Below are 24,719 nucleotides of genomic sequence, written 5' to 3' on the forward strand. Positions count from 1 at the left end.
TGAATTAAGGAATGGATGACATTACTAAACAGAAAATTACTAGCATTAGAAGGTCATGGAAATTTTTTTGGTTGGCATGCTTATATGTACTATGGGAAAAAAGAAGATGGATGGGTTTTTTTCGCATCATTATATAAGAAGCAATCTGTTGAATACGTGGTCAAAATGTTAAAGATATGGAGATGAAACCGCTTTGGATTAATAAAATTATACTCAGACATTAAAGAAGAGAAGTGGTTATCATATAAACAGCTTTTAAAAATATATAGAGGAAAGGTGGAATTAAAATCGGCTGAAGAATTACAATATAAATATAATTGGTTTCAATTGCAACAAATTGCAAAGAGTTTGCTTGAACAGGACATTAAGAATGATGGAATAAGACAACAACAAACAGAATTGGAAAGAATCCTGTTTGGTGAAAATGAAAAATTGATTTCAAGAACTTATAAATTATTATTGAAATGGTCTACGGAAGGTGAAGTAGTTAAATCTTAAATGATAAAGTGGATAAACATAAATAAGGAAGTACAGATGGAATCATGGGAATACTTATGGAAGAACTCTATGAAAATATCGACATGTTACAATATTAAAGAAAATTGTTTTAAAATGTTATATAGGTGGTATATGACACCTAAGAAACTGGCAAAAATGAACAATCAGGTGTCAAATAGATGTTGGAAATGTAAAAAACAAGAAGGATCTTTCTACCATATGTGGTGGACCTGTGAGAAGGCGAAACAATTTTGGCAAATGATTCAGCAAGAGATTTCGAAAATTTTGGGTTATAATATCAGGAAGGCACCAGACATTTTTCTGTTGGGATTACAAATGGATAAATTTCCGAAACAAGATAGAACGATACTTTGGTATATGCTTTCAGTTGCTTGGACATTATATGCGCAGATGTGGAAGCAAGACAAAATACCAGAAAAGTGGGAATGAACTTTAAAAGCTATGCATTGGAGTGAAATGGACAAGTTTACAATAATCTTTAAAGAACAGGATTTAGAGAAGTTTAAAAATGAGTGGAGACAATTGCAAAATTATGTTGAAAAACAATGGAATGTTAAGGGACACTTGGCGATCTTTGACAATGGTTAAACTCTAAAGGAACGTTAAATGGATTATAGTAAAAAAGCAAGGCTATGGGAGCTTATTATTTTTTTTGACAGTGATTAAAGGACTACTATGAAGATTGATTATAGTTATAACATATGGTGGTTCTTTCTTTTTCTCTTTTTGCTTTAAGATGCTTTTTTTCAAGAAGACTCTTTAACAGATTTATTTGAATACATTTTTCTTTCTTTTTCTTTTCTTTTAAGCAATTTAATTATTCTGAAGTAAGATTCTTTAACAGATAAAGTTTTACCTTTTTAACAATTTAAATAATAATAAAATACACTGCCGGGGGTCATCAAAAGGGGGGGAGGGTGGAAAAAATGTAATGTATATGTATTAATCTTTAATAGCAAATGATGAGTGTGATTACAATTTATTACAGTACAATAAATTGTTTTATACAGAAAAAATCTGAAAAACAAATGGCGGGCCTTAAACCTAAAACTTCGTGGTTTTGAAGAGGGGGTAGAAGATAAAGAGGACTCATTATTTATTTCGGAATGGTTGCAGACGAAACTGTCATTAGCAGGCAACATGGTGTCTAACATAGCTAGAGTACAATGCCTGGGCTCCCTAGCATTGGTGCTTCGTAATCAACCGAGGGATATATTAGTACAGCTCTGTAATTCAAGGATTAAAGACTTGATTTTACAAAAAGCATACCGTGAAAATGAGTTGAAACATAATGGGAAACATATTTTAATTTTGCTGGACCTATCTCCTGAGACGCTGGAAAAGAACTTGAAAATCTTCACTAATAAGCTACGTGCAAGTAATTTGCGGTTCAGATGGAGCTCATCTTCGGACATTTTGGTCTATAAAAATGGCATCCTGTATAAAGTCTATGATGTGTAGTCGGGAAAGGCTTTAATGAACATTTTCACCGGAAGAGGAGGAAGAATTATGGAAGCTCTTCCCAATCCCTGAAGACCAGGTTCTTGTTGAAGACTGAGTCCCATAGGAACTTGTAAGACTTATTAGTCTAATTAAGAGAGGGTTTGTATTTCAACTGTTGCCTCGTTTTTGGTTATTTGCTGTTCCAGTTACATTATGTTTCTACTCACTATAAATTCTACAATGTTATACCTGGAATGAAGTTCTGACTCTAAAAATGTTAGCTTAGTTTGTGTTTTTACATGAGGAGAAGCTAAAATGCTGATCTGTTACTCTTGATTATTATTAAAAAAAACCAAGACAGAAAGAGTTAACTATGCTATGCTACCTAGAGACTTCTGATTTTTAAAATAAGTTTATACTAATAAAATCAATGTTAATTTATATATATTAATTACTTGACCCTTGATTATTAATATTGGGTTGAACTAATGAATGTTTAAAATTAATTCTTTGTAAAATGTCAAAAACAACTTTATTTACAGCATATTTCTCTTGAACTATTCGTTAGAGACTTCTGATTTTTACAAAAAGTTTATATTAATGAAATCAATGTTACTTTACATATTAATTACTTGATTTTTGATTTTTAATCTTGAATTGCACTAATGAATGTTTAAAATTAACTACTACTACTTTGTAAAATATCAGAAACAAATTTTTTATTTTATATTTCTCATGGGTTATTGTGTAAGAAGAGTTCTAAAGTATTAGAGTATTTATCGATTAGCTAAATATCCTTGAGTTCCAAAACTTCATTTGTGATTTTCTTGGAGAAGGTATGCTTCCACTTATAATACCTTTTCCTCCTTAGCGGAGAGACAGTACTTAGCCTTAAGGGTGTTTACTGTATTTGCTCCATAAAATCTCAGCCCTTTCAGTTCAGCTCATTAACGTTGAATCTACTATTACTACATCTTCTGTTTGATTATCATAACAGTTTTTATAGTCTTAGTAGGCTTTTAGAGTTATAGACTTGATATAAAAATAAGAGACTGAAATTAAGTTTTAAATTCAATGAAAAATGCTGTTAGAAATTTTTTTTGTAATACAGTAGTTGTTTATAAGCTTTAACTTCATTAAGGAGTTTGTTGTCAATCACTTGTAAAGGGGGAGGAGGTTGGTTAAGTTTATATTAAATTTGGTTGTACTTTTGCCTTTCCAGGAGGAGAGAAGTAGTTTCTGTGAAGGAAGGCCCAAAGGTATTCTCCCTAGCTTCCTTGCAGTAAGGAAGCCTTGAAACTATACCCTAGATAGGGTACTAAGCAAGCTTGCTTATTTTAGTTTAGTTATATAGCTAAACTTTATATTTTTATTTCTTATTTGTCTTTTTAGTACTTGTGTGCTTGCTACACGAGTGCTGTTTAATTTGGCTTAGCCTAATCCTAGTTCTCAAGGATCTATAAGAGACTATTGATACCAAGAGTCTGGCATTGCAATGTCTCAAAACTTGAAAATTCTTACTTGGAACTGCAGGGGTTTTAAAAACCTTATAAAATGTGCACGAATTTCAAACTTTTTAGGTAAAGAAAGGCCCCATGTGGTGTGTCTTCAAGAAACCCATGTTAAAAAACCAGAATTCTTTTTTACGTACCAAATGGTTTAATCAAATCTTTCTTGCCACAGGATCTTTGAAAGCCAGAGGAGTGGCAATCTTTGTTTTCAAATCCACATCTTTTATTTCTCAATAAATGAAATCAGACTCCAAAGTTAGATACGTATTTGTAAAGGGCACTCTAAATGGCAATGCACTAACAGTTGCTTCTATCTATACCCCACAATCTTTACACAATCTTTCACAATCTTTTAACGTCTGGAGGACATTAAATCAGGGAGTACGAGATTATACTTATTTTTCACATGTTCACAATTCCTACTCCAGGATTGATTATATTTTAACCTCGCCCGCTCTTTTAAATTCTGTACACCGTGTAAACATTGGTTCCAGAACAATTTCTGACCATTCATGGGTGATTGGTGAATTGGCAATGCAAGAATAATTCCTGGTGCTCCTCCAGGCTGTCCCGCTCTATGGCTGCCCACATGGAGGACAGGGTGGCGGGGATCATTTGAGCTGGCCGTGGTCCTCGAGCCTTGGGTCCCAGGTCCTCGCCACCTGCGCAGCCTTCGGCATCGCTGCCACCTTCCAGATCCTCCAGCGGCTCCCCCTGGGTAAGGGCTAGGTCTGGGGGGGGGCATCAGACACCCCGCACTCGAGTCTGCCGTGGCTGGGCCCCCCGGATTCCCGAGCCCCTGGGCATAGGGTGGTGATGTGGGCAGATCCAAGGTTCGCAGCATGAGGGAGGCGGCTAGGGCCGACAGTCTGCACGGGGATGCCCATCGTAGGTTCTCCACCACGTCGGCAGTCAGGGTCATGGTGCAGCTACCTGTAGGACATAACGGGGTCAGATGCTGGCATGAACGGCCACTCACGGATGCTCCACGCCCCGTGCTCATTGCCACAGCTTGTGGGGGCTCAGGCCTCTCATCATCTGTGGACAGACGGAGGCCACCCACTGCAGCAGCCATGACCTCCTCACTGGATGTGGCCTCCCCCGGACTCTGCACCTCCTGATGGCTGTCTGGACACTGGGGGGGTGGGAGCCAGGCCACCATAGACGATGCCACAATGCGCAAACCATGCGGGCCCTTGACGGTTGGTGCCCCCTCATCCTGCTGCCAGAAACCCCCCCCCCAGGTTCAGAGGCTGAACATCCTCCCCGCTCTGCACATTCTCTCCCCCCCCCCCCCGTTGAGCGTGCAGATACCGGGAGTGCCTGAGCACTTTGCATTTTGAAGATGCCACCTGTCTGGACTGCTTCCGCTTGGACCACATCGCCATCCAGGACCTGTGCGAGCAGGTCAGGGCGAGCCTCTGCAGCCAGGTGGCCAGCCCCCAACCCATCCCCATCTTACTGCATATCCTCATTTCCCTACGATTCCTGGCAACCGGCTCCCTCCAGGGCATGGTGGCCGAGGTCCTGGAGGTCTCCCAGTCATCGGCCACCCACTGCCTCCACTCCTTCTTGGACGCTATGCCTCAGCACCTCCAGCAGCATGTGTGGTTCCCAAGAGGCGAGGAGGAGCTGCGGACTGCCGGAGTTGGCTTCGCGTCGGTCGTAGGGTTCCCCAATGTCGTGGGGGCTGTCGACTGCATGCATGTCACCCTGGTTGCCCCGCGGGAGGATCCCATGGTGTACCGGAAAAGGAACCACTTCTACAGCTTCAGCGTGCAGACATCCTGCGACCACCGGGGAGTCTTCACAGATCTGGTGGCGAAGTTCCCAGGAAGTGTGCATGATGCCCAGATCTTCATGTCCTCGGGCTTCAACCACCTCCTGGCAGCCAGGCCGGATGGCCAGGGGTGGTTGCTAGGTAAGGCCACCAGCCGGCAGCGTGGGGCACCCCTCCCATCCCCTGTCCTTACCTTCCTGTCCTCCACAGGTGACCGAGGGTACTCGCTACTGCCCTACCTGCTGACGCCATACCAGGAGGACGCGCCCGAGGACTGGGCAGAGTACTACCAGGTGTACAGGGCCACTTGCATGGACATCGATTGTGCCTTTGGGCAGCTGAAGATGAGGTTCTGCTGCTTGCAGCACATTGACGGCCAACACAGAATGCAGCCCCTTCCTGTGGCTAAGCTGGTGGCTGTCTGTGTCATGCTGCACAACATCACCGCCCGGCAATGCCTGCCGGCTCCCCAGGACCTTCCCCTCCCAAACCCTGGGTCGCCGATGTGGGAGAATGTGGAGGCGGCGGCACAGGCCACCGCCCAGCAGGACTTTGGGGGGCACTTGAATCAGGAGTGTGTGCGAGCTCACATCTGGGCCACTGGGCGTGCAGCGAGGGCACCCAGGGAGGAGAGCGTGCCGTGAGTGTGGCCGCTCGCATGCCAGGGGCCACCAGGGAGATTCCGTGCGTTCCCATATATGCTGCTGCTTCTTGGGCACTTCAATCTATTATTAAACAAGAATTGTCTGGACAACTCTCGGGATCCTTTCAAAAATTCATGCACTTGTTGGAAAGGCCTGGGGAAGATGACGAAATGGCAGGCAGAGCTGACGTCCTGTAGGGAGACACAAACAAGAAAGGCAAGGTAGAAAAACATGGGGAGGGGACCCAGGAACCCCAGTGCAATGCCGGAATCAACTCAGCAGGGTTCCTGCATGCCTTGGCCATGGGATTGTCAGACAGGGCATCACTGCAGGCATTCTGTGAGGTGTGAGTGGCCACAGACTTGACTCCCAGCTGTGGCTGGCCCTCGTCGGCCGGCAGCCACCAGGGATGATAACCACCACTCACACATCCGCACGTGCTCCGTGGGCTGATCAGGCGCACCTTCAAGTCTGCAGGTGTCCCTCATTTGCATATCCAGAAGCTCCCATGGTGGCCTGCACGGCCCCCTTCTTGTGGCCCCTGCGTGAGCCCTCCGAGGCTGCTCCGAAAGGGGGCCAGGAGAAGCTGATCATGCCGACACTCTCAATCAGGATCGATTCCGCCCTCAGCATGTATTGGCTGAAAGCCGCTTCAGCACGCAGTGAAGGCGACTTGTTTTAGCGAGCTAATCTCCCGCCTCATAATTCTGGGACCCTGGATTTGAGCCTGCGGCAGGAAAAGCTGCGGCAGGAAAGCTGACACGTCCAGCTTCCCTCTTTATGGAACCTGCCATCCAGCCGCCATTAATTTTGGCCGGCCAAGTCCCCTACCTGGGTCGCCCCCCCATTCTGTGGGCACCCACCCTGACCACGGCACCCCGATCACAGACCCAGATGGCGTGGGCAAATGGTGCGGCCCCTGACAAGTGTTTGCCTCGCTGCCTATCAGCCCCCGCCCGTCACCGATATCGCCCAGTGCAGTTGGAGATATGACATGGATATATAAAGCTGCCTTATACTGAATCAGACCCTTGGTCCATCAAAGTCAGTATTGTCTACTCAGACTGGCAGCGGCCCTCCAGAGTCTCAAGCTGAGGTTTTTTACACCTATTTGCCTGGACCCTTTTTTGGAGATGCCAGGGATTTAACCTAGGACCTTCTGCTTACCAAGCAGATGCTCTACCACTGAGCCACCGTCCCTCCCATCTGTAACGGGAGCATATATGGCCGGGACTACGTGAACTGCACTGGCTGCCGATTATATACCGGGTCCAGTACAAAGTGTTGGTCGTTACCTTTAAAGCCTTATATGGCCGAGGACCTGCCTACCTGAGGGACCGTCTTTCCCCATATGAACCCCAGAGAGCACTGAGGTCAACGGGGAAAAACTTAATGACTATCCCTGGGCCGAAGGAAGTTAAATATCAGAGCACCAGAATACGGGCCTTTTCGATCGCGGCCCCTACCCTATGGAACCGACTCCCCGAGGAGGTGCGGGCCCTGCGGAGCCTTGAACAGTTCCGCAGGGCCTGCAAGACCATCCTTTTTAAATCAGCATATTCGGACTGCTAAGAAAAATGGTAATTAAAGATCCGCCAATGCGGTCCAAAGATCTATACCGCAGTATAATTGTATCTACTAGACTGGTTTTTAATTTAATGTTTTAATGTTTTATTGTTCTATAATGTAATTCTAATGTTTTATTTATTATGGTGTGTTTTTATGGATTGCTGTTAGCCGCCCTGAGCCTGCCAAGGTGGGGGAGGGCGGGATATAAATGAAATTAATAAATAATAAATAAATAAATAAATAGTAAGTGGTTGCCCCAAGAGTCCCCCCGGCTGCAGAGCCATGCCCCTTGGATAGCCACGAGCAGTGTGCATGGGGGATACAGAGGGCCGAGGTGAGGTGGGAAAAATGAAAGACACAGGAAATCAGATGGGTGCGCTGGGCTAAGTTTATTTATCTGATAGCTGGGGGACCAAGCTCGTGCGTGGAGGTTCCTGGCTCCCGCCGTCCGAGATGCGGCTGGCAGAGGACGCTGCCACAGCTGCGGGGCTTCTGGGGCAGGGCGGCTGTGCTCTAGCGGCCGCAAAGGCTGGTGTGCAGCACACACACCTGAAAGACAAAGAGACGGGTGGGGATTCGCTGGCTGCAGGCATTAGACGCCAACCCTGGCCGAGGCTGCGGTGAGCAGGGCGAGCGTCCCTCTGCCTCCGGTGGAGCCATCCCACACTAGCTGTCCTGCATCACGGGCCACCTGCATCACATACGAGAGCAACCGCAGCGGGCTCCGGTGTGATCTCCAGGACCTGCCCTGGATAGCAAGTCGGAGGCTGGGCTGCGAAAAGCTGCAAAACATATCGTACCCCCCTAGCCCCGGCATACGGATGGCCGAGACGCAGGGTGCGGGGGTCAGCAGCAGGATGTGCGGCCAGGGCGCACCCCCACACACTCATGTGCGGGGGCCTGCACCCCTGCCGGAGCCGCAACCATGCTGGGTGGCCTTGGAGGCTGGGGGGCCACCAGGACTCTGAGCTGGAATTACCCGTTGATACGGGGGGCTCCGGGAGTGAGACGTGTTAGGGCTAGGAAGCAGAAGTAGTTAAACAGACAGCCCAGCTCACCTCCCCCAAAGTCCAGGATCTATAACTTAAGTAACATCCTTCTATGTGCTGTTCCTGCCACCAAGTGCACCCCTCCTTACCCTAAGTCCACACGGCATGGCCCTCTGGGGCAGAGTGTCGCGCCGTGCGCCCTGCCCTCCCTGGGGAGTTGTGCGTGGCTGGAGTCGGAACCTTTGTAGGGTGGGGAAGTACTGATTGGGTGCAGGAGGGTGGCCGTGGCCAGCCCACATCAGGAGGGGATTGCTGAGCCGATAGCACAACTCCCAAAGGGGTTTCTGTGCTGCTGCGCCGGCACCGCCAGTGTGTGCTTCCTGCTTCCACTGCTGCGTATTGGGTACGCCAACATTTTCCATGGCACAGGTTTGCGCCGGCCGGGGGGAGGGTCCTTTACCGAAAACCCTGTGGAATGCGACCAGCAGCCGACCCTCCTATGCCGATGTGCTGCCACGTGCCTCGGCTGTGGCCCCAGTGCGGTGTGGCAGCGCTCTGCCATCAGGCCGCAGCGCCGGCACACTGCAGCGGCTGGAGAGTGGCGCATGCCCCATTTTTGCTGGCATGGGAGAGGATCTGCCGTCGTAAGTCTCCAGACTGCTGGCATAGCAGTAAGTCCGTTTCCACAGCGCTTTGCCTCCCCTCTGGATTGCTCTGTAAATCTGCTATTTTTAAATTGCAGCAATAGACATTATTTTCTTGCTGGTACCTAACTCCACTTTTTTAAAGTCATTCACAGCAGAGTTCCAATCCCCTCTGCTGGAAAGGATGTGGTAAAACAGGATCCTTCATACATTGTTGGTGGACTTGCCAAAAAATTAAAACATTCTGGATTACATTAATAAACAAAATTGAAGGCATTGTCAATGAAACCATTCCTCGCACTCCTGAATCTATTCTTCTTAATTTTTGGCCAAGCAATAACTTTTCTCCTTTAAAAGCTGAACTTATTTCCCTACTGCTTTTGACGGGGAAAATTCTGTTGGCAAAATTCTGGAAATTTGCTAGAATTCCATTCATAACCCTATGGTTCCAAAAGGTATGTGACATTGTACTGCAAGACAAAATAGCTTCCCAGCTTATTCTCAGTGACAATTCTAAGGCAGGGGAAAATTATATTGATAAATGGTATTCTTTTCTTGAATTTGTTAATAACTCTACAAAGAAGTTCTGTATTAATAAGCACTTGACAGTCTCTATACCGGCCTCTTTACTTTGAACCTCTAGGTTAGGCTAAATGCTATTTTTTTTTTATAAAAACGTATTTTTAAATTGTCATTATAGCTTGTCTTTCTTTTTTTTTTTAAATTTCCTACAGTTATATATTATGTATCTTGTATTTTGCCTTTTCTGTATGATGATACTTGAAAATAAAAAAATTAAGTATTAAAAAATAGTTTGCATGATGATAGAAGCATTGGAGCCTTGCTTGACCATCTCAGGCAGACCATTTGCAAGGTGGGAGCTGCAACAGAAAATGCATGCGTACAGGCAAATCAGGGTGGCACGTGCTGAGATGTGAAGCTGTCATGATGGAGCATAGGAGAAGAGGTGTTCTGTAGATATGAGGGTTAAAGGCAAGTACTTTGAATTGAACCTGGTAACAGATGGACAGTCAAGTGGAGTGACTGCAGAATTGGTTTATGTGAGGAATAATAATTGCTAGTAATGTACCTAATTCTGTTCATTTTTTAAAATTTAATTCCATATCTAGAAATGGAGTGGGGAGGTGAATACACTCTTGCATCTTCAAACTTGGATTGTTTATTAAACATACTTCCTGGAGATCTGGAATTTCATCAGATAGTTGGAGATGTTGATGAGAAAATAAAGAAAAATGCTTCTAGGTAAGCTATTTTTATTTGTATGCTGTCTGAATATATACATACATGGGGATACAACAGAGGTTTTTCATTAAATAAATGTTTAACTCTCTGCTTTGATAATACTACTTACTGCTTTGTCAGCACAGTGTCTGGTGCTAGTCTCCTATCAGGGAACAAATGAAGCATGCTTACTTTTTTCTGATGAGGGCTTTTGTTCCTTTATGTCATGAGCCCTGACGAGGAGGAGCTGTAATGGTTAACAGACCTGGAAGAGTTGTCAGCCAGTTCCTCAGCTGAACAAACGACAGCTGGCCCATCAATCACTCTCCAGGCACCAGTGTCAGCTGTTGATGATCAATCTCCTCCAGGCTCTCCTCCTCCCATATCAAGAGTTCGAAGCATGCTCGGGAAAGAACTTTCAGAGCGAAGACATGAGGCACGCCGAGGCTTCAGATCTCTCAGCCCTGAGTTCTAGCAGAGTCACTGCCACCCAGGGAACAGGCTGATTGAGACTCCCATATAGCTCCCACCCAGGACCTGGTAACCTTGTGGAAGCAGCAAGTCTATTCTCTGGCTTCCATCCACCCTCCTTTCTGATTCCTGATCCTGACCTGCTTGGTTTCCTTGGCACCCTGACCTTTTGGTTTTTGGACATTGACTTCTGATTCCTTTTGTGATTCTGCTTCGGTGACTTGGCTCCTGCTTGACTTCCTGGACTTTGATCTTGGACTGGCTTTGGACTCCTTCATGCCTGCACCCTGAGAACATGACACTTTACACCAGGGATGTTGAACTCATTTGTTATGAGGGCCAGATCTGACATAAATGAGACCTTGTTGGGCCGGGCCATGCCGGGTTGGGCCAAGCCATGTCAGGCCGGGCCATATGTATACCTATTTAAGATTAGTTAGCAAAGATACAAATTTTATAAAGTACACAGACAAACACACACATATATATATATATTTTAAAAACTTAAAACATGCTTAAAACGTTAGCACTCATTGGTCTTAAAGATGCTTTCTGTGTATTTCTTTTATGGGATCCAGGGAACTGGGCAAAGGAAGCTCTGGCTCTTTCCTTCCTTCCCCAGGGGTCTGGGGGGGGGGGAGCCTCAGCCAATAGAAGGAAGAGAGGCTTGGCTCTGTAGCTCCACTGTGCAATTGAGAGAGCCTGGCAAAGCAAGCTATTCCTCCCCCCTTCCTCCTCAAGGGAGAAGCCTCAGCCAGTGGGGAAAATAGAGGCTTTGCTCTGTAGCTTCTGTGCAGTTGAGCAAGCCTGGCAAAGCAAGATGTTATGCAGAAGGAAGCAAGATATAGGAAGAAGGAAGCAGAGGACAGCCAGTGCTTGAGGGCCTGATAGGAGCCCTTTGGGGGCCTGATTCTGCCCCCAAACTGCATGTTTGACATCCCTGCTTTACACAGTCAAAATTTAGCAGCTGAATTTTTTTGTGCCTTGAATATTTAGTAACAGAAAACCACTTTAAAAAAAAAGGTAGTCCCCTCTGCAAACACCAGTTGTTTCCAACTCTGAGGTGACGTCGCATCACAGCATTTTCATGGAAGACTTTTTTACACTTTACTGCTAGCAAGCTGGTACTAATTTTACTGACCTTGGAAGGATGAAAGTCTGAGTTAACCTTGAACTGGCTACCTGAACTCAGCTTCCACCAGGATCAAACTCAGGTCATGAGCAGAGCTTGGACTGCAGTACTGTAGGTTACCACTCTGCACCACAGGACTCCTAACCACTACCTGCTGATTTATCAACTCCTAAAAGTACAGGAGCCTCTTCTAATATGCTTCATCTCTCTGCCTATATATAATCGTTGACAAAGTCTGTTTCAGTGTATCTGAATAAGTGTACATATGCAAAAGTTTATATTTAGAATAAAACTTTGTTGGTCTTAAAGGTGCCACTGGACACTTGCTTGTTCTGAAGCAAGAGACTTTGTTCTCTTGCTTCAGAACAACATGGCTACCCCCATGAAACTATTTTCATTGACTTTATTTTGCTTAGAATGAACTAACTCTGCCTAGGATTGCATGTGACTATCTCTGATCTGTAATGAACAAAGTTTAAATTCAAATCATTAAAAATGTAGAAAATATTTTACTGTGAAGGTCTCCTGAAAATTACATTACTTTTCCTTTTATTAGTGTTAGGACAAATTACTGAAATACCTTGTCCAGGTATTCTTGTAGTGGTTTGTAGTCACTGGTTGTCATCTAGATTAGTCTGAAAACCAGTCTCTAATAGGGCCAGAGATGGGTGGACTAGCAGGTAAGGCATTCTAGTTCACAAAGCTCTTAAATTTGATTACAGGAGACACATCAACTTTTACAATAGAAGTCTTTGACAGAATGTTGCTGGAGCCAAAGTATATGGGCAGTGCATCAGGTTTCAGACTCCTGAGAGAAGCTTACACAAATTATGAAGATACATCTCACTCTGTTATCATGTTTAGAACTAGTATTTGCAGAAGGAGCTATTCCATCAGGAAATTGAGCATAGACCATAAGATATTACTTCCATAGAAGACTTTGCATTCATGAAAAGGCTCTTTGATAACAGTGAAGGTATTTGTTTCAGGGGCACCATTTCAAACTCATTCATGCTCAACGTTTTCTTGAAAAGATCTTTTTATATAGTGTGTTTTATAGGCCACCCACATATGGTTCAATTTAAAGATGCTTTACATACTATAGAATGGCTTCTAGTCATCCTCTCAAATTGTTCTCATAATGAAGTTCTGAAACTTTGAATCTTTACCAGAATCAGAAAATTTTATTATAGATATTTTACTTTAATTTATTTGATCTATATCCTGCCCTCCTCGCTGAAGCAGGCTCAGGGCGGCTGACAGCAATAAAATCACAACAATCAATTAAAATTTCATAGTATTAACACATCAATTTAAAATTCAATAATTAAAACAACACCACGAATAATCATGTTTTGTAGTTGATAGCAACATACAATGCATTAGACCAGGATGTAAACAACCCTGAATACAGGAAGATGCTTTGCATGTAGGGTGGTAGTGGTAATCCTGATTCTCCTCTCCTATATTTGTCCCCTGCTTCAAGATGCCCCTTGACTTCTGTAAATGGCTTTTCAGGGGGCATAACTTGCTGTGTGGGTCAGGCCTAATGCACATGCCATGGTCCATATGTAGCCATTTTGGAGCCTGTTATAACAAGATTAGCAATTATTTGTGTGTGTGTGTGTGTTTAAAATCTATCTTTTTAATAAATAATTTGAGATCCTGGCAAGAACTGAAAGCATACCATGAAAAAGTGGACATTTTAGTGAGGTACTATTCAGTGATTGGATCTATTTGATAATGGATAGATTGCTTTTGCTATTGTTGAACAGTTAATGAATTCTAGATTTATATACTGTTCATACTTTTTTAACTTGATGTTATATACAGTTATGTTTTCGAAGATCTCTTTTTTTAGCATAGAGGCTGGGAAGTGATCATAGCCAGTTCAGATAATGGATAGATTGCTTTTGCTATTGTTGAACAGTTAATGAATTCTAGATTTATATACTGTTCATACTTTTTAAACTTGATGTTATATACAGTTATGTTTTCGAAGATCTCTTTTTTTAGCGTAGCGGCTGGGAAGTGATCATAGCCAGTTCAGATTTGTATAGTTTAGTGATTTTTATCTTATCAAGGGTAGATGGCTGCTTAGAAGTCCTGGCTATGAGACCCAACCAAGTTGCTAAAGGGTATATCCATCATTCTCTAGCAGAACCCAGCATCAGTCTAATGTAGTGCAGACTGAAACTCTGCCACATGCACGGAGTAACCACAAAAAGCATAACTTGAGAAGGCTAAATCTGTTATTACCTAGCTGACACCCAGGCCCAGGGTTACAAGTGCAGGGATCCTTCTGTGTTCATCCTCCATCATTTAGCTTGGGATACTAAATCTGTATATGGATGGACTGGTATTTGGGGAAAATGTGTGTGTAAACTGAATTTATACTGAGTACAGTGATGGACCAAAAGGAAGAAGAAAAGGCAGATTTAAAATGCAGTGCAATAAAATAAAATACACACAATCAGCAAATGAAGTGCTGCTCAACCCCTTGGCCCATGCCCTGTGGTGGTCCTACAAGGTTCTATCTCATCTCTTAGGCTTATTGATATCTACATGAAACCACTGGGTGAAGTTGTTTAGATATTTGGTCTGGGTTGTCACCAATATGTGGATGACCCTCAGTTCTATCTTGCACTTATGACTGATCCCAGGGTAGAAACCCTTAACAGTACCTAAAGGCAGTTTTGGAAGTGATGTGGGGTAATAAAATAAAGATTATTTATAATTTAGATTTATATACCACATGTCTCTGAGTTCACAGAGCTCAAGGCGGTTAACAACAGAAGACTATACAAATTTAAAATCCAAACAAAGTAAAAATAGCTGAAACAACATCAGGTGGCGCCAAAACAATTTTACAGTTTGCATCACTGTCTCACAATAAGTGGGGGAAAGCAGGGTGAGGGAGAGTAAGGAAGTGCTAGGTAAGGTGGTCCTCAACTGAAAGCCTGGAGGAATAATCTCTGCCTTGCATACCCTGTGGAACTGCACAAGGTCCACAGGATGCGGATGCTGTTTGGCAGAGAGTCCACGAGGTGGGAGCAAGGGTTGAAAAGGATAGCTAGACATCTTCAGGGCTTGGGTACATCTGACCCATTACTCCTACAGGAACCAGTGCAGCTGCTGCAGCACAGATTGAATGTGTGCTGTCTGTGGTGTTCTCATTAGGACCAGTGTCACCGCATTCTGGACCAATTGGAATTTCCATATCAGCCTCAAGGGCAGGCCAGCATAAAGCGAGTTACAGAAATTCAACCTGGAGGTGACCATTGAATGAATTACTATGGCCAGGTCAGGGCAAAGCAGAAAATGGACCAGTTGGCACGCCTGGTGCAGCTGGTAAAATGCCAGCTTGGCAACATTTGTGATCTGGGCCTGCATAGATAAAGAGATAACCAAGACTACATCGAAATGCTTGGTGGCTTGTGCTGGTATTAAAGGCACACCGTAAAGAGTGGGAAGTTGGGACCACAATCCTGAATCCCACCCATGCAATCACAGAACTTCCATCTTGGCTGTGTTCAATTTCAGCCAGCTCTTCCTCAACCATCCCACCACAGTCTCCAGCCCCTTAGCCAGATTTTGTGGGGTGGTGTTATCAGCATACTGATGGGGTGGATGGATTTCTGTAGCCGTGGAAACACTAATATTGGCCCTCCAAAGCTTGATAGGCAGCTGTGGCTGCCAACAAGAGAGCTTCATCCCCAGCTCAACTGCAGCTCTTTTTACTTGGCTGCAGACAGGCAGAAAAGGAGTTAACTGTTAAAGGCAGGGAGGGGAGGAATTGGATGTCCTTCCTCAATACTGTGATCACTTCAGGCTCTAAGGCACCTGTCCCTCTGCTAAAGCCAGGCAGAGGGGCTGAGGTAGTGGGTTCCTTGGCATAGGGTGTACACAGTCCCCCTCAGTGGGAGTTTTGCACACCTGTCACTAGCTGGGGTAGACTCTGGTGGGCTGAGGCTCTGACCTAGCAGATGTCCCTCTGCTACATCCAGGCAGAGGTGCTCAGTCTGTGAATTCCTAGGCTGAGGATCCACCCTCCTGCCTTATTGTCAACACCCCTCTGTGTCATGAGTGTGAGAGTAGGGGACAAGGCACACAGGGGCGTTCATCACAGGGGGAAAAAATCAGCCTCCCATCTCACAGGCCCCTGTCCCTGTGGAACAAGCCTGTCCTGCCAGCCCACCGGTGCCCAGTTGTACTGGGATGTCCCCCCCCCCCCCAATGAATTCTTGGTGATGAACTTGGGGCAGAAGAGCTACTAGCAGTGCCAAAACTAGAGCAATTGCTAAAACTGTGGAGGAGGAATCTGTGAGTGGCAAATTAGGGGGTGGTGAGGAAACATGCAGCACTTCCATATTCTAGCTCTTTGGGACTGCTCCTTCCTTGAGTCTCCACCCCAGTCCAGCACCACACCACAAGGGCTAAGCCTCTGGCCTGTCCCAGTTTCCAGCCACACCCTCCCAGTGACCCTTGTGTGGCAGAGTGCTTGGTGTGCAACCTCCAGATGAGGAGGGGCTTGAACCCCCACCACTTATTTTTTAACCCCTACCACTTATCATCCACCATCCTTCGCAGGCACTTGCAAAATGTGCAGCCAAGTTGGTTCCCTCCAGAGCAAAGAGTGGCATCCAGAAGGGGGAAGAAGAGGCCCACCTTTTCTCAGCAAGGAGAAGGGGGGAGTGGGATTCCCCCCTCCAATCAAATCTTCACGATTTCTGTCCACATAAGAATAGCATATAAAATAAAAATGAATCTGTGCATCCAGACTTCCCTCTGTTCACGTCTGCCTCCTCATGATTTCTGTCCCCCCTCCCAAGAATTGTCACTTCCAGCCTTCCCCCCAATCCACACACATCTCTTCACCATATCCGCCCCCCCTCCCAAGAATTAGTACTTCTAGCCTCCCCACAATGGACATAGGTCTACCTCATAGTCCAACATTCACCTCAGGAACTAAGATTTACCTCATTGCACAACACCCACCTCCACCTTAGGAACCAAAATCTGCTCATAGCACAACACTTTCCTCATGGACCTCCATCCACCTATGCAAACCTCTACCTCGTCAAACATCTATCTGTAGAAGCAGGCTTCTTTGACTGCACCCAAGATTTTCCCATCTACAACAGCAGTCTTAGTGATGATGAGGTGAGTGGGTGACTGCCTCCTAGGCCAGAGGAGGAAAGTTGGCCATCCCTAGAATCCAAATTCACAACTTGGTGACCGTCTTCCAGGCACAAAGGAGAATGTGGTGGGTCACCTCCTAAAAAACCAACCCACTTTTGCAGTGGATCACAGTATGTGAGAAAGCTGAAGTGGTGATATGGTTTATTTTTGAAGGAGTTGTTGATTGTAGTGATTTTTTTTTTTTACATTTTAAAAGAGATTTGATTGAAACTTTCATAAGCAAGTACAATATAAAATTGAATGACAATAAGTAATGGTAAGCAAAACAGAAACAATGAGAAGATTTAAATCCCGAGATAAGGCTGTCACGTTACAAGGTTGAATATAGGCCTAAAAAGAACATTGCAAAAAACACAATACTACTGTAAGCCGAAATGCCCTCAAAACGAGGTTGGGGAATTAGGTGGGCACCTGGCTCACTTGGGATCTTTTCCCAATGTATACAAGATTAACCAACCAGAGAGTAGTGCTTAAAATAATGGGGACTCTAATTAAGTAAAACAATTACAATTCTAGAAAATATAAGCATACATACAAGATAGAATACTCATACAATCATACATACAGTCCTAGGAAATATATAGAGATATAGAGACAACACATGGGTAGACAAACAGGGTGATATTTACCTATCGTAGTCTTCAAGGAAGGCTCCAATGGCGACATAAGAGGACGAAGGAAATGGACCCAAAACTGTGACCAGAATTGGGGATGGATCTAGATAGCGGAACTGGGGTACTGCTAGATGCACACATGAGTGGAGTTGGGTCAGAGGTTAAATAGACTACCTTAGACCCTCAGGGGCTGGGAGGTATGAGGGAGGAGAAAGGGGAGGCTCTGTAGTGACCATAAGGGCTGGACTTCTGCAGTAGCCAATAGAAAGTGCATTGGTGACACCTAATTGGGTGCTTGCTCTTGACCAATGGACTTTCCTGGATACCTGGTTAAACTTTCAGGTTGAAATGGACCAGGGGGAGGCTCCAAAGTGACAGTTGGAAAGAAGAATAGAAGTGACTACTGGGTGTGGAACACTTAAGATTAAATGGACTTATCTAAAAGGGTGACAATAGAGAATCAAATTATTGCCTAGGTAGCACCCGGTTTGCACAAAGGAACTTGGCTCTGGCTGAAGATGGTCTTCCTCTGTCTTCTTCTGGGCACCAGTCTTTGAGTTCCGTTAAACAAAGAAAGTGGCAGTTGGACTGTTAACCACTCTGGGGTGGGTAGGTTGCTTGTAGGCCAAAGGTGACATTTGGTGTGTGTATGTGAGCCTTCTGTTGGGATGAACTTGAGTCAGGAAAACAAGATGGATTCTGGTGGTGTTAGCCTTTGGTTCATGGAAAAAGGCTGGAAACTGTTTGCCTGTACAGTTCATGGTGGCGTGGCTTCTTCCACTGCAGTGGCCAAGACTGGGCACGCAAGGAACAGCTGGAAGCTCGTCTGTAGTTCTGGCTAACACCCATCCAGAGATGTAGAATGCTGCTGCAAAGCTGAGGCTTATAGTATCCACATAAGCCTTAGAAACCGTGGGCAAAGTCCACTTCTTAGAGCAGATGTGTGCGAGTCAAAACTCCAGGCACCCTGGCAACCATACTGGTGATCACGATGTCCATGTGTATGAAAAGTAGGAGGCTTTTCCTTACACTACCAAAAATATTACTACTAATAATAATACTGCACTCCACTACCTAAGGTACTATGCAAATCTAAATAAGTAAATAACTAAATAGTTGTGTAGCTGATGGCTCAGCCATCTGCAACATTGTTGTTCTTTTGATCTTTTGCTTACTTGGGTATCGAAGTAAGCACTGTTGTCTGGCCAATCAGAGAGCAGTGCTATTTTTTGAAACTGCTCTCTGTAGGGCCAGAGAACCTTTTTAAGGAGTCTTCCTGGCTGGACTCCTCCATTGCTGCTGTGTTGCTGTGTGTTGGTTGGCGTGAGAGATTGTGCTGCTGCTGGCTGGCCCTTGGTTTCAGCTGCTGCCTGCTGCTCTCTCACTCAGCCTTACCAAACTTCCCTGGAGTAGAGAAGACAAGGTAAGACAGTCTTGGGGTTCTTGTTTTTATTTTAGTTGGTAAAAGGACTTTTTAAGACTCCGATTTTCCCCGTATACTTCTGAATCCATGTAATTCCGAATTATTTTTTTTTTGCACATCCCTACATGCTATCCCAACTTCCTACATCTTGGCTTATATATACATTCTTCCCCAGTAACAAGTTGTCTTAAAGCAACATACCCGAACAGCGCACTGATGTTGTCTACCTTTCTCTGATAAGAAAGGGTGCTGATATTAGTGACAGTTTACATATATAGATTTTCTTGTCTGAGTTCAGTGCATGTAACTTTTTAAAGTTTTTCCTCATTGGTTCAGCTTGATATACATAGACAAACAATAAATGTTTCTGCTCATTCACAGGGCCAGGACAAAAAATCTTCCAGATGGCAGCCCCTTGAACCTTACGGAATGCCACCCCAAGATCCCCTGTATACTGAAAGATAACTTTTCAGGATATACCAGGCCAAGCTGCCATGGCTGAACAGAGCATCTGTCTTAAAACACGGATAATGGCATATGGGAAGTGGAACATAGAGGCATTTCTTCTCTCACAGAGCCTCAGTACATAATAATTTAATTGTTCCAGTCTGTCATTTTATTTCAACTTTATTTCCATAGGAAATATTTTTTATTGTGTCCATGAAATTATATCCATAGGTAATGGGCTATAGGCTAAAGATAATTGAGTCACACTATACTAAGACATTTAGATTTGAGTCCAGTAGCACCTTAGAGACCAATAAGAGTTTCAGAGTGTTAGCTTTCAAGAGTCAAAACTCCCTTCTTCATGCACAGTAGTCTGAAAGGAACTTTGACTCTCAAAATCTTACACCCTGAAACTCCTGTTCATCTCTAAAATGCTATTGGACTCAAATCTAACTCTTCTACTACTGACTTAACACAGTTACTCTCTGAAACTATATTAAGACATGTTAATATTAATTTATGTTAATAAAGTGATAAATTAAATTAAAGCAATTTAAATTAAATTAAATTAAAGTGATACATTAAACTGTTATAAAGTGATAAACTAAACAGGTTCAAGGTTCTGGTTTTGACTTATAAGGCCCTCCTAAATGGTCAGGAACCAACGTAACTATGGGACTGCCTTTCCTGATCTGCCCCTCAGAGAGCAGTACACTCAAGAGATCAACATCTACTGGAAGTTCCTGGCCCAAAGAGTGTCTGGCTGTCCTCAACCAGAGCTAGGGCCTTCTCAACCCTGGCTCTGACTTGGTGGAACTCTCTGCCTATGAACATTAGGGCTTTGCAGGACTTGTTACAATTCTGCAGGACCTGCAAGACAGAGATGGTCTACCAAGCATTATTACCAGAATTGGGTGGTCTCCTAATATTTTGAAGGGAATATTAACTCTTAAAGGAGACCTTAGACTTAGCGACAGTTACAGTGGACGTTTACACCAACTGTATACCAGGGTCCATTTCAAGAGGGGAGACTCCTCAAAGGTACCAAGCAGATATCTTAAAATATAACAATTTATTAATATGATATTAAATAGAATTGCACAATTCATCAATAAACAATCAAAGTTACACACAAGTGGGTTTGGAAGAGCAGGCTGGAAAGGAATCAAGAGTATTCAGGAGTATGGGTGATAGTTACTGTTCTAGATGTGGAGATGTCCTCAAGGATAGATCATGATTCGACCAGAGCAACATGACCTCAGGGAACCTGAATAAGTGTATTCAGGAGTGAGATGCTATGTAGGTGCCCTAGAGTGAAACATAGAGCATTGACTTGGTGTCTACTGTTATACCCATAGGTTGAGATGAGAAGGAAGATGGATGTAGGGGTGTGCTCCATACACAAAAAGGTGTGAGGGGTTTCCCAATTGGGGAACAAAACTATTTGATGAGTTCTGATGTGTAAACACAAAAGAAGTCATCTAGCTTGATGGTTGACATTAGAATTTTATGTTTTTGGTTACTGGGATAATAGTTTCAGTCAAATAGTTATGAAAGACAGACATCTATTCTCAAGGGAAGAGATTGTTTCCTTATACATAATAGGCTTATGTCCAGGAAGAGCTTGAGAGAGGGACTGAGGAAAAGTGTGGTCCCACACTCTCCACCAGGACCTCCCAGGCACAGTTGATACAGTACACAAACTGGAAGCCCCTTGGCCATCACATGGTTCAATATTGGACCACTTCAGTCGACTCACATTGGAGGATGTAGATAGGATCCTGGCTCCAGTGAAGCCTACTACCTGCCCCCTGGACCCCGGTCCATCCTGGCTTGTGAAGGCCTGTCAGGATGATATCAGGGCTTCTCTGGGTGATATTATTAACCTGTCCCTGACAAGCGGGACATTCCCAGAGAAATTAAAGGAGGCAGTAATTCAGCCGCTTTTGAAGAAACCATCGCTGGACCCTATGGTTCTAGCTAACTACCGCCCAGTTCTGAATCTAACATTCCTGGGAAAGGTAGTCAAGAAAGTGGTGGCAGAGCAGCTACAGGTTTTGCTGGATGAAACATCTGCCCTGGACCCATTCCAATCCGGTTTCCGCCCAGGCCATGGAACAGAGACTGTACTAGTCGCCCTCACAGACTAACTAAGAAGACATCTGGATCAAGGCAGGGAAGCGCTGCTGATTCTTCTTGACCCATCAGCAGTGTTTGACACGGTCAACTATGATCTATTGACCCACCGCCTCGCCGTCGCAGGAATATTGGTGGGGGAAGCCTTGCAATGGTTTTCCTCCTTCCTCCAAGGATGGGGACAAAGGGTGATGTTGGGCGAGCAGACCTCCCTGCGACACCCACTTATTTGTGGAGTGCCACAGGGAGCTATTCCCTCGCCCATATTATTCAACATCGCTCCCTTGCCCAGATTGCCGGAGGTTTTGGACTGGGTTGTCTCAAGTATCTGTTAATGGATGGCAGTCCGTCTTGTACCCTGAACATCTGTCCAAGGCATTAGAGGCCATAGCGGGATGGTTGCAGCAGAGCCGACTGAAGTTAAATCCAACTAAGATGGAGGTCCTGTGCCTGAATTGAGGGGGGGAGGTTTGTGCACCCAGCTCCCAACCTAGGCCCAGGTCACGGCAGCTGCCGGGTCTGCCTTTTTCCATCTACGACAGATCAGGCAGCTAGCACCATATCTTTCCCCCCAAGACCTGGCTACAGTGACCCATGCAATGGTCACTTCCAGACTAGATTATTGTAACTTGCTCTACGCTGGCTTGCCCTTGAAGCTGATCCAGAAACTACAGCGAGTGCAAAATGTGGCTGCTTCCCTGCTGACTGTGTCAAGCTCGACTGATTCTGATCAATAACTGATGGGTTCCTGGCCTGCCACAAGCAGGCCTGGGTAAGATCACACTGAACCAAATGCTGCTAGTTTATTATCCTTTCCTGGACCCTCTTTGTTTTATGACTGTTAATTACTGAGAGCAAAGCAATCGGCACCTTCCCATGAATCCTCTTGCGGGAGGAAGCGCCATCTGGGTGATACAAGGCCAATGCCTGATAACGCCCTGGGAATGTATGTAGTTTTGATACTTATGTGTGAATGCTCCCCTGCTTCCCCACCCCGTAGGAATCCCTTTGAAGTGTACCTTGAAACTTATGTATCAATGTATTGGTTTCATTCTTCTCAAGCCAAGGCTTGAGCCAAAGTAACAGTCTATCAATAAACGTAGTCTTTGTAGCAACTTCGACTCATTATTGAATCCATCTGCTTGACAGACTGCATCACCTGTACAGGCGAGCATGCGGCCAGTGCTCCGCAGCCTGCATTGGCTGCCTATAGAGTGCTGGATTCGCTTCAAGGTGTTAGTCCTGACTTTTAAAGCCTTACGCGGCCTGGGACCAACATACCTGTGGGATCGTCTCTTCCTGTATATTCCCCGGAAGTAGCTTCATTTGGCCTCCCAAGATCTTCTTACTGTCCCCGGCCCAAGAGATTCCCGTCTTGCCTCTAGCAGGACCTGTAAAATGGAGCTGTTCTGCCAGGTTTTTGGGTGAGGCGGCGGGCATCTATTTATTAGATCGGTTGGCCTCCCTGCTGTACTATCCTATTGTGCTGTTTTGCTGAATTGTATTGTTATGCCATCTGGTCCTGCTCAACTATTCTGTTGGATGGTATATTGAAATTGGTTTTACTGTAATGCTGTTTTATTGTTATGTTGATTTTATTGTGATTTTACTATTCATGTTGTACTTCACCCTGAGCCCCTATGGGGAACGGGCAGAATATAAATAAACAGATAATAATAATAAGAGACAAATGGAGTAGAGGAGTTTCTGATAAGGAAGAATCACATAGATAATGGCCTGGGAGTGTCATACTTACCTGTTGAGAGTGAGAAGATCTGATTACCCTTATACCAGTGCAAATGCTGTCTTCTTTACAGTGTACAGGGCCCATGTTTTGAGCTGCCTCCTGTCTGCATCTGTCTTAGGATTTGTATGCAGACCTATAATGGTGCCCTTTGAGCATGCCCTGGGAAGTTCTGTAGATGAGAATGCCATTGGGCATTACTGTGCCAAACTTGCTCACATGAAGGACTTGTTAAGGACATGACAGCATATAGTTGAGTACAGCAATGGTTTTTAGCAATGGTTTTTAATAATGGTTTTAAAATCAACATAATTAATGGTTTTTCCATCCGTCTTTCCCCCAAGTTAATGTAAATTTGGGGGGGGGTCATAAAAATTTTGCGCTATGGTGTCAGGTAGTTGTTAGGTTTTATGGTGTTGTGTTTTAAATTGTTTTAATGTATTCTGTATGAATTTGTTATACACTGCTCTGAGCCTGCTTGTGGGGAGAACAGTATAGAAATTTAATGAAATAAATACAGTTACATAGCATCATATTGATTATCTTGCTGTAGAATTCTAACCAATGTTTTGTTATTAAATAGTGAAAATGGTTGTTTTGCTTTTGCTTTAGCATGGAACAGTGTCTTAAGGAGCTACAATCAGAAATAAATGGAACTTGTTCTGATGAACTGCTACAGGACACAACTGACTATCTTCAATGGTTAAATAACTGCAGTTTCAGCTCAGTTAAACCTTGTTCCACACCACATGGAGAACTGGTCAAGTTTCTTCAAGCTCTGGTAAAAATAATGCTTTTTTATGATATGACTGAAAATTCTTTTCAAATGCATTGGAAATTTTTGTCATTTTCTGGGTAGTTTGCGTGTTGATGGAAATGCTGACAGCAGACTAATATGTTCTAATAATGATAATATGGGATTGATCCGGAAACTCCAGCTGGTGCAAAATACAGCAGCACGATTGCTGACTGAACTGCCTGTATGGGCAGGCAGTCGGCTGATTCTGAACAGTCTACACTGGCTATCAATTGAGTACTGGATCTGCTTCAAGGTTTTAGTATTAACGTTTTAAAGCCTTATGTGGCCTGGGACCGACATACCTGTGGGACCGTCTCTCCCCATATGAGCCCTGGAGGCTACTACGATTGGCCAACCAACATCTCCTGACTATCCCTGGCCCAAAGGATGTCCAGCTTGCCTTGGCCAGA

General features: G+C 44.5%; 2 protein-coding genes across 3 annotated transcripts in view; both read left to right on the forward strand.

Moving 5' to 3' along the window:
- The first annotated feature begins 4,659 nt into the window (after window positions 1-4,659).
- Window positions 4,660-5,897, forward strand: LOC132570139 (putative nuclease HARBI1). Its single transcript, XM_060236572.1, has 2 exons — window positions 4,660-4,675; window positions 4,777-5,897. The coding sequence occupies exons 1-2, from the start codon at window positions 4,660-4,662 to the stop codon at window positions 5,895-5,897; spliced, it is 1,137 nt and encodes a 378-aa protein (XP_060092555.1).
- A 4,332-nt stretch (window positions 5,898-10,229) lies between these two features.
- The window catches only part of KIAA0825 (KIAA0825 ortholog), a 523,961-nt gene continuing 509,471 nt past the window's right edge, over window positions 10,230-24,719 (forward strand). For both annotated transcript variants that reach the window (XM_060235688.1, XM_060235689.1), the window contains exons 1-2: window positions 10,230-10,362; window positions 24,123-24,291. In XM_060235688.1, the coding sequence (XP_060091671.1) occupies window positions 10,232-10,362; window positions 24,123-24,291 (300 nt within the window). In that variant the 5' untranslated portion in view covers window positions 10,230-10,231. The remainder of the gene's footprint in view (window positions 10,363-24,122; window positions 24,292-24,719) is intronic.

Source organism: Heteronotia binoei, chromosome 4, assembly GCF_032191835.1.
Source record: "Heteronotia binoei isolate CCM8104 ecotype False Entrance Well chromosome 4, APGP_CSIRO_Hbin_v1, whole genome shotgun sequence".
In the NCBI taxonomy this organism is placed as follows: Eukaryota; Metazoa; Chordata; class Lepidosauria; order Squamata; family Gekkonidae; genus Heteronotia; species Heteronotia binoei.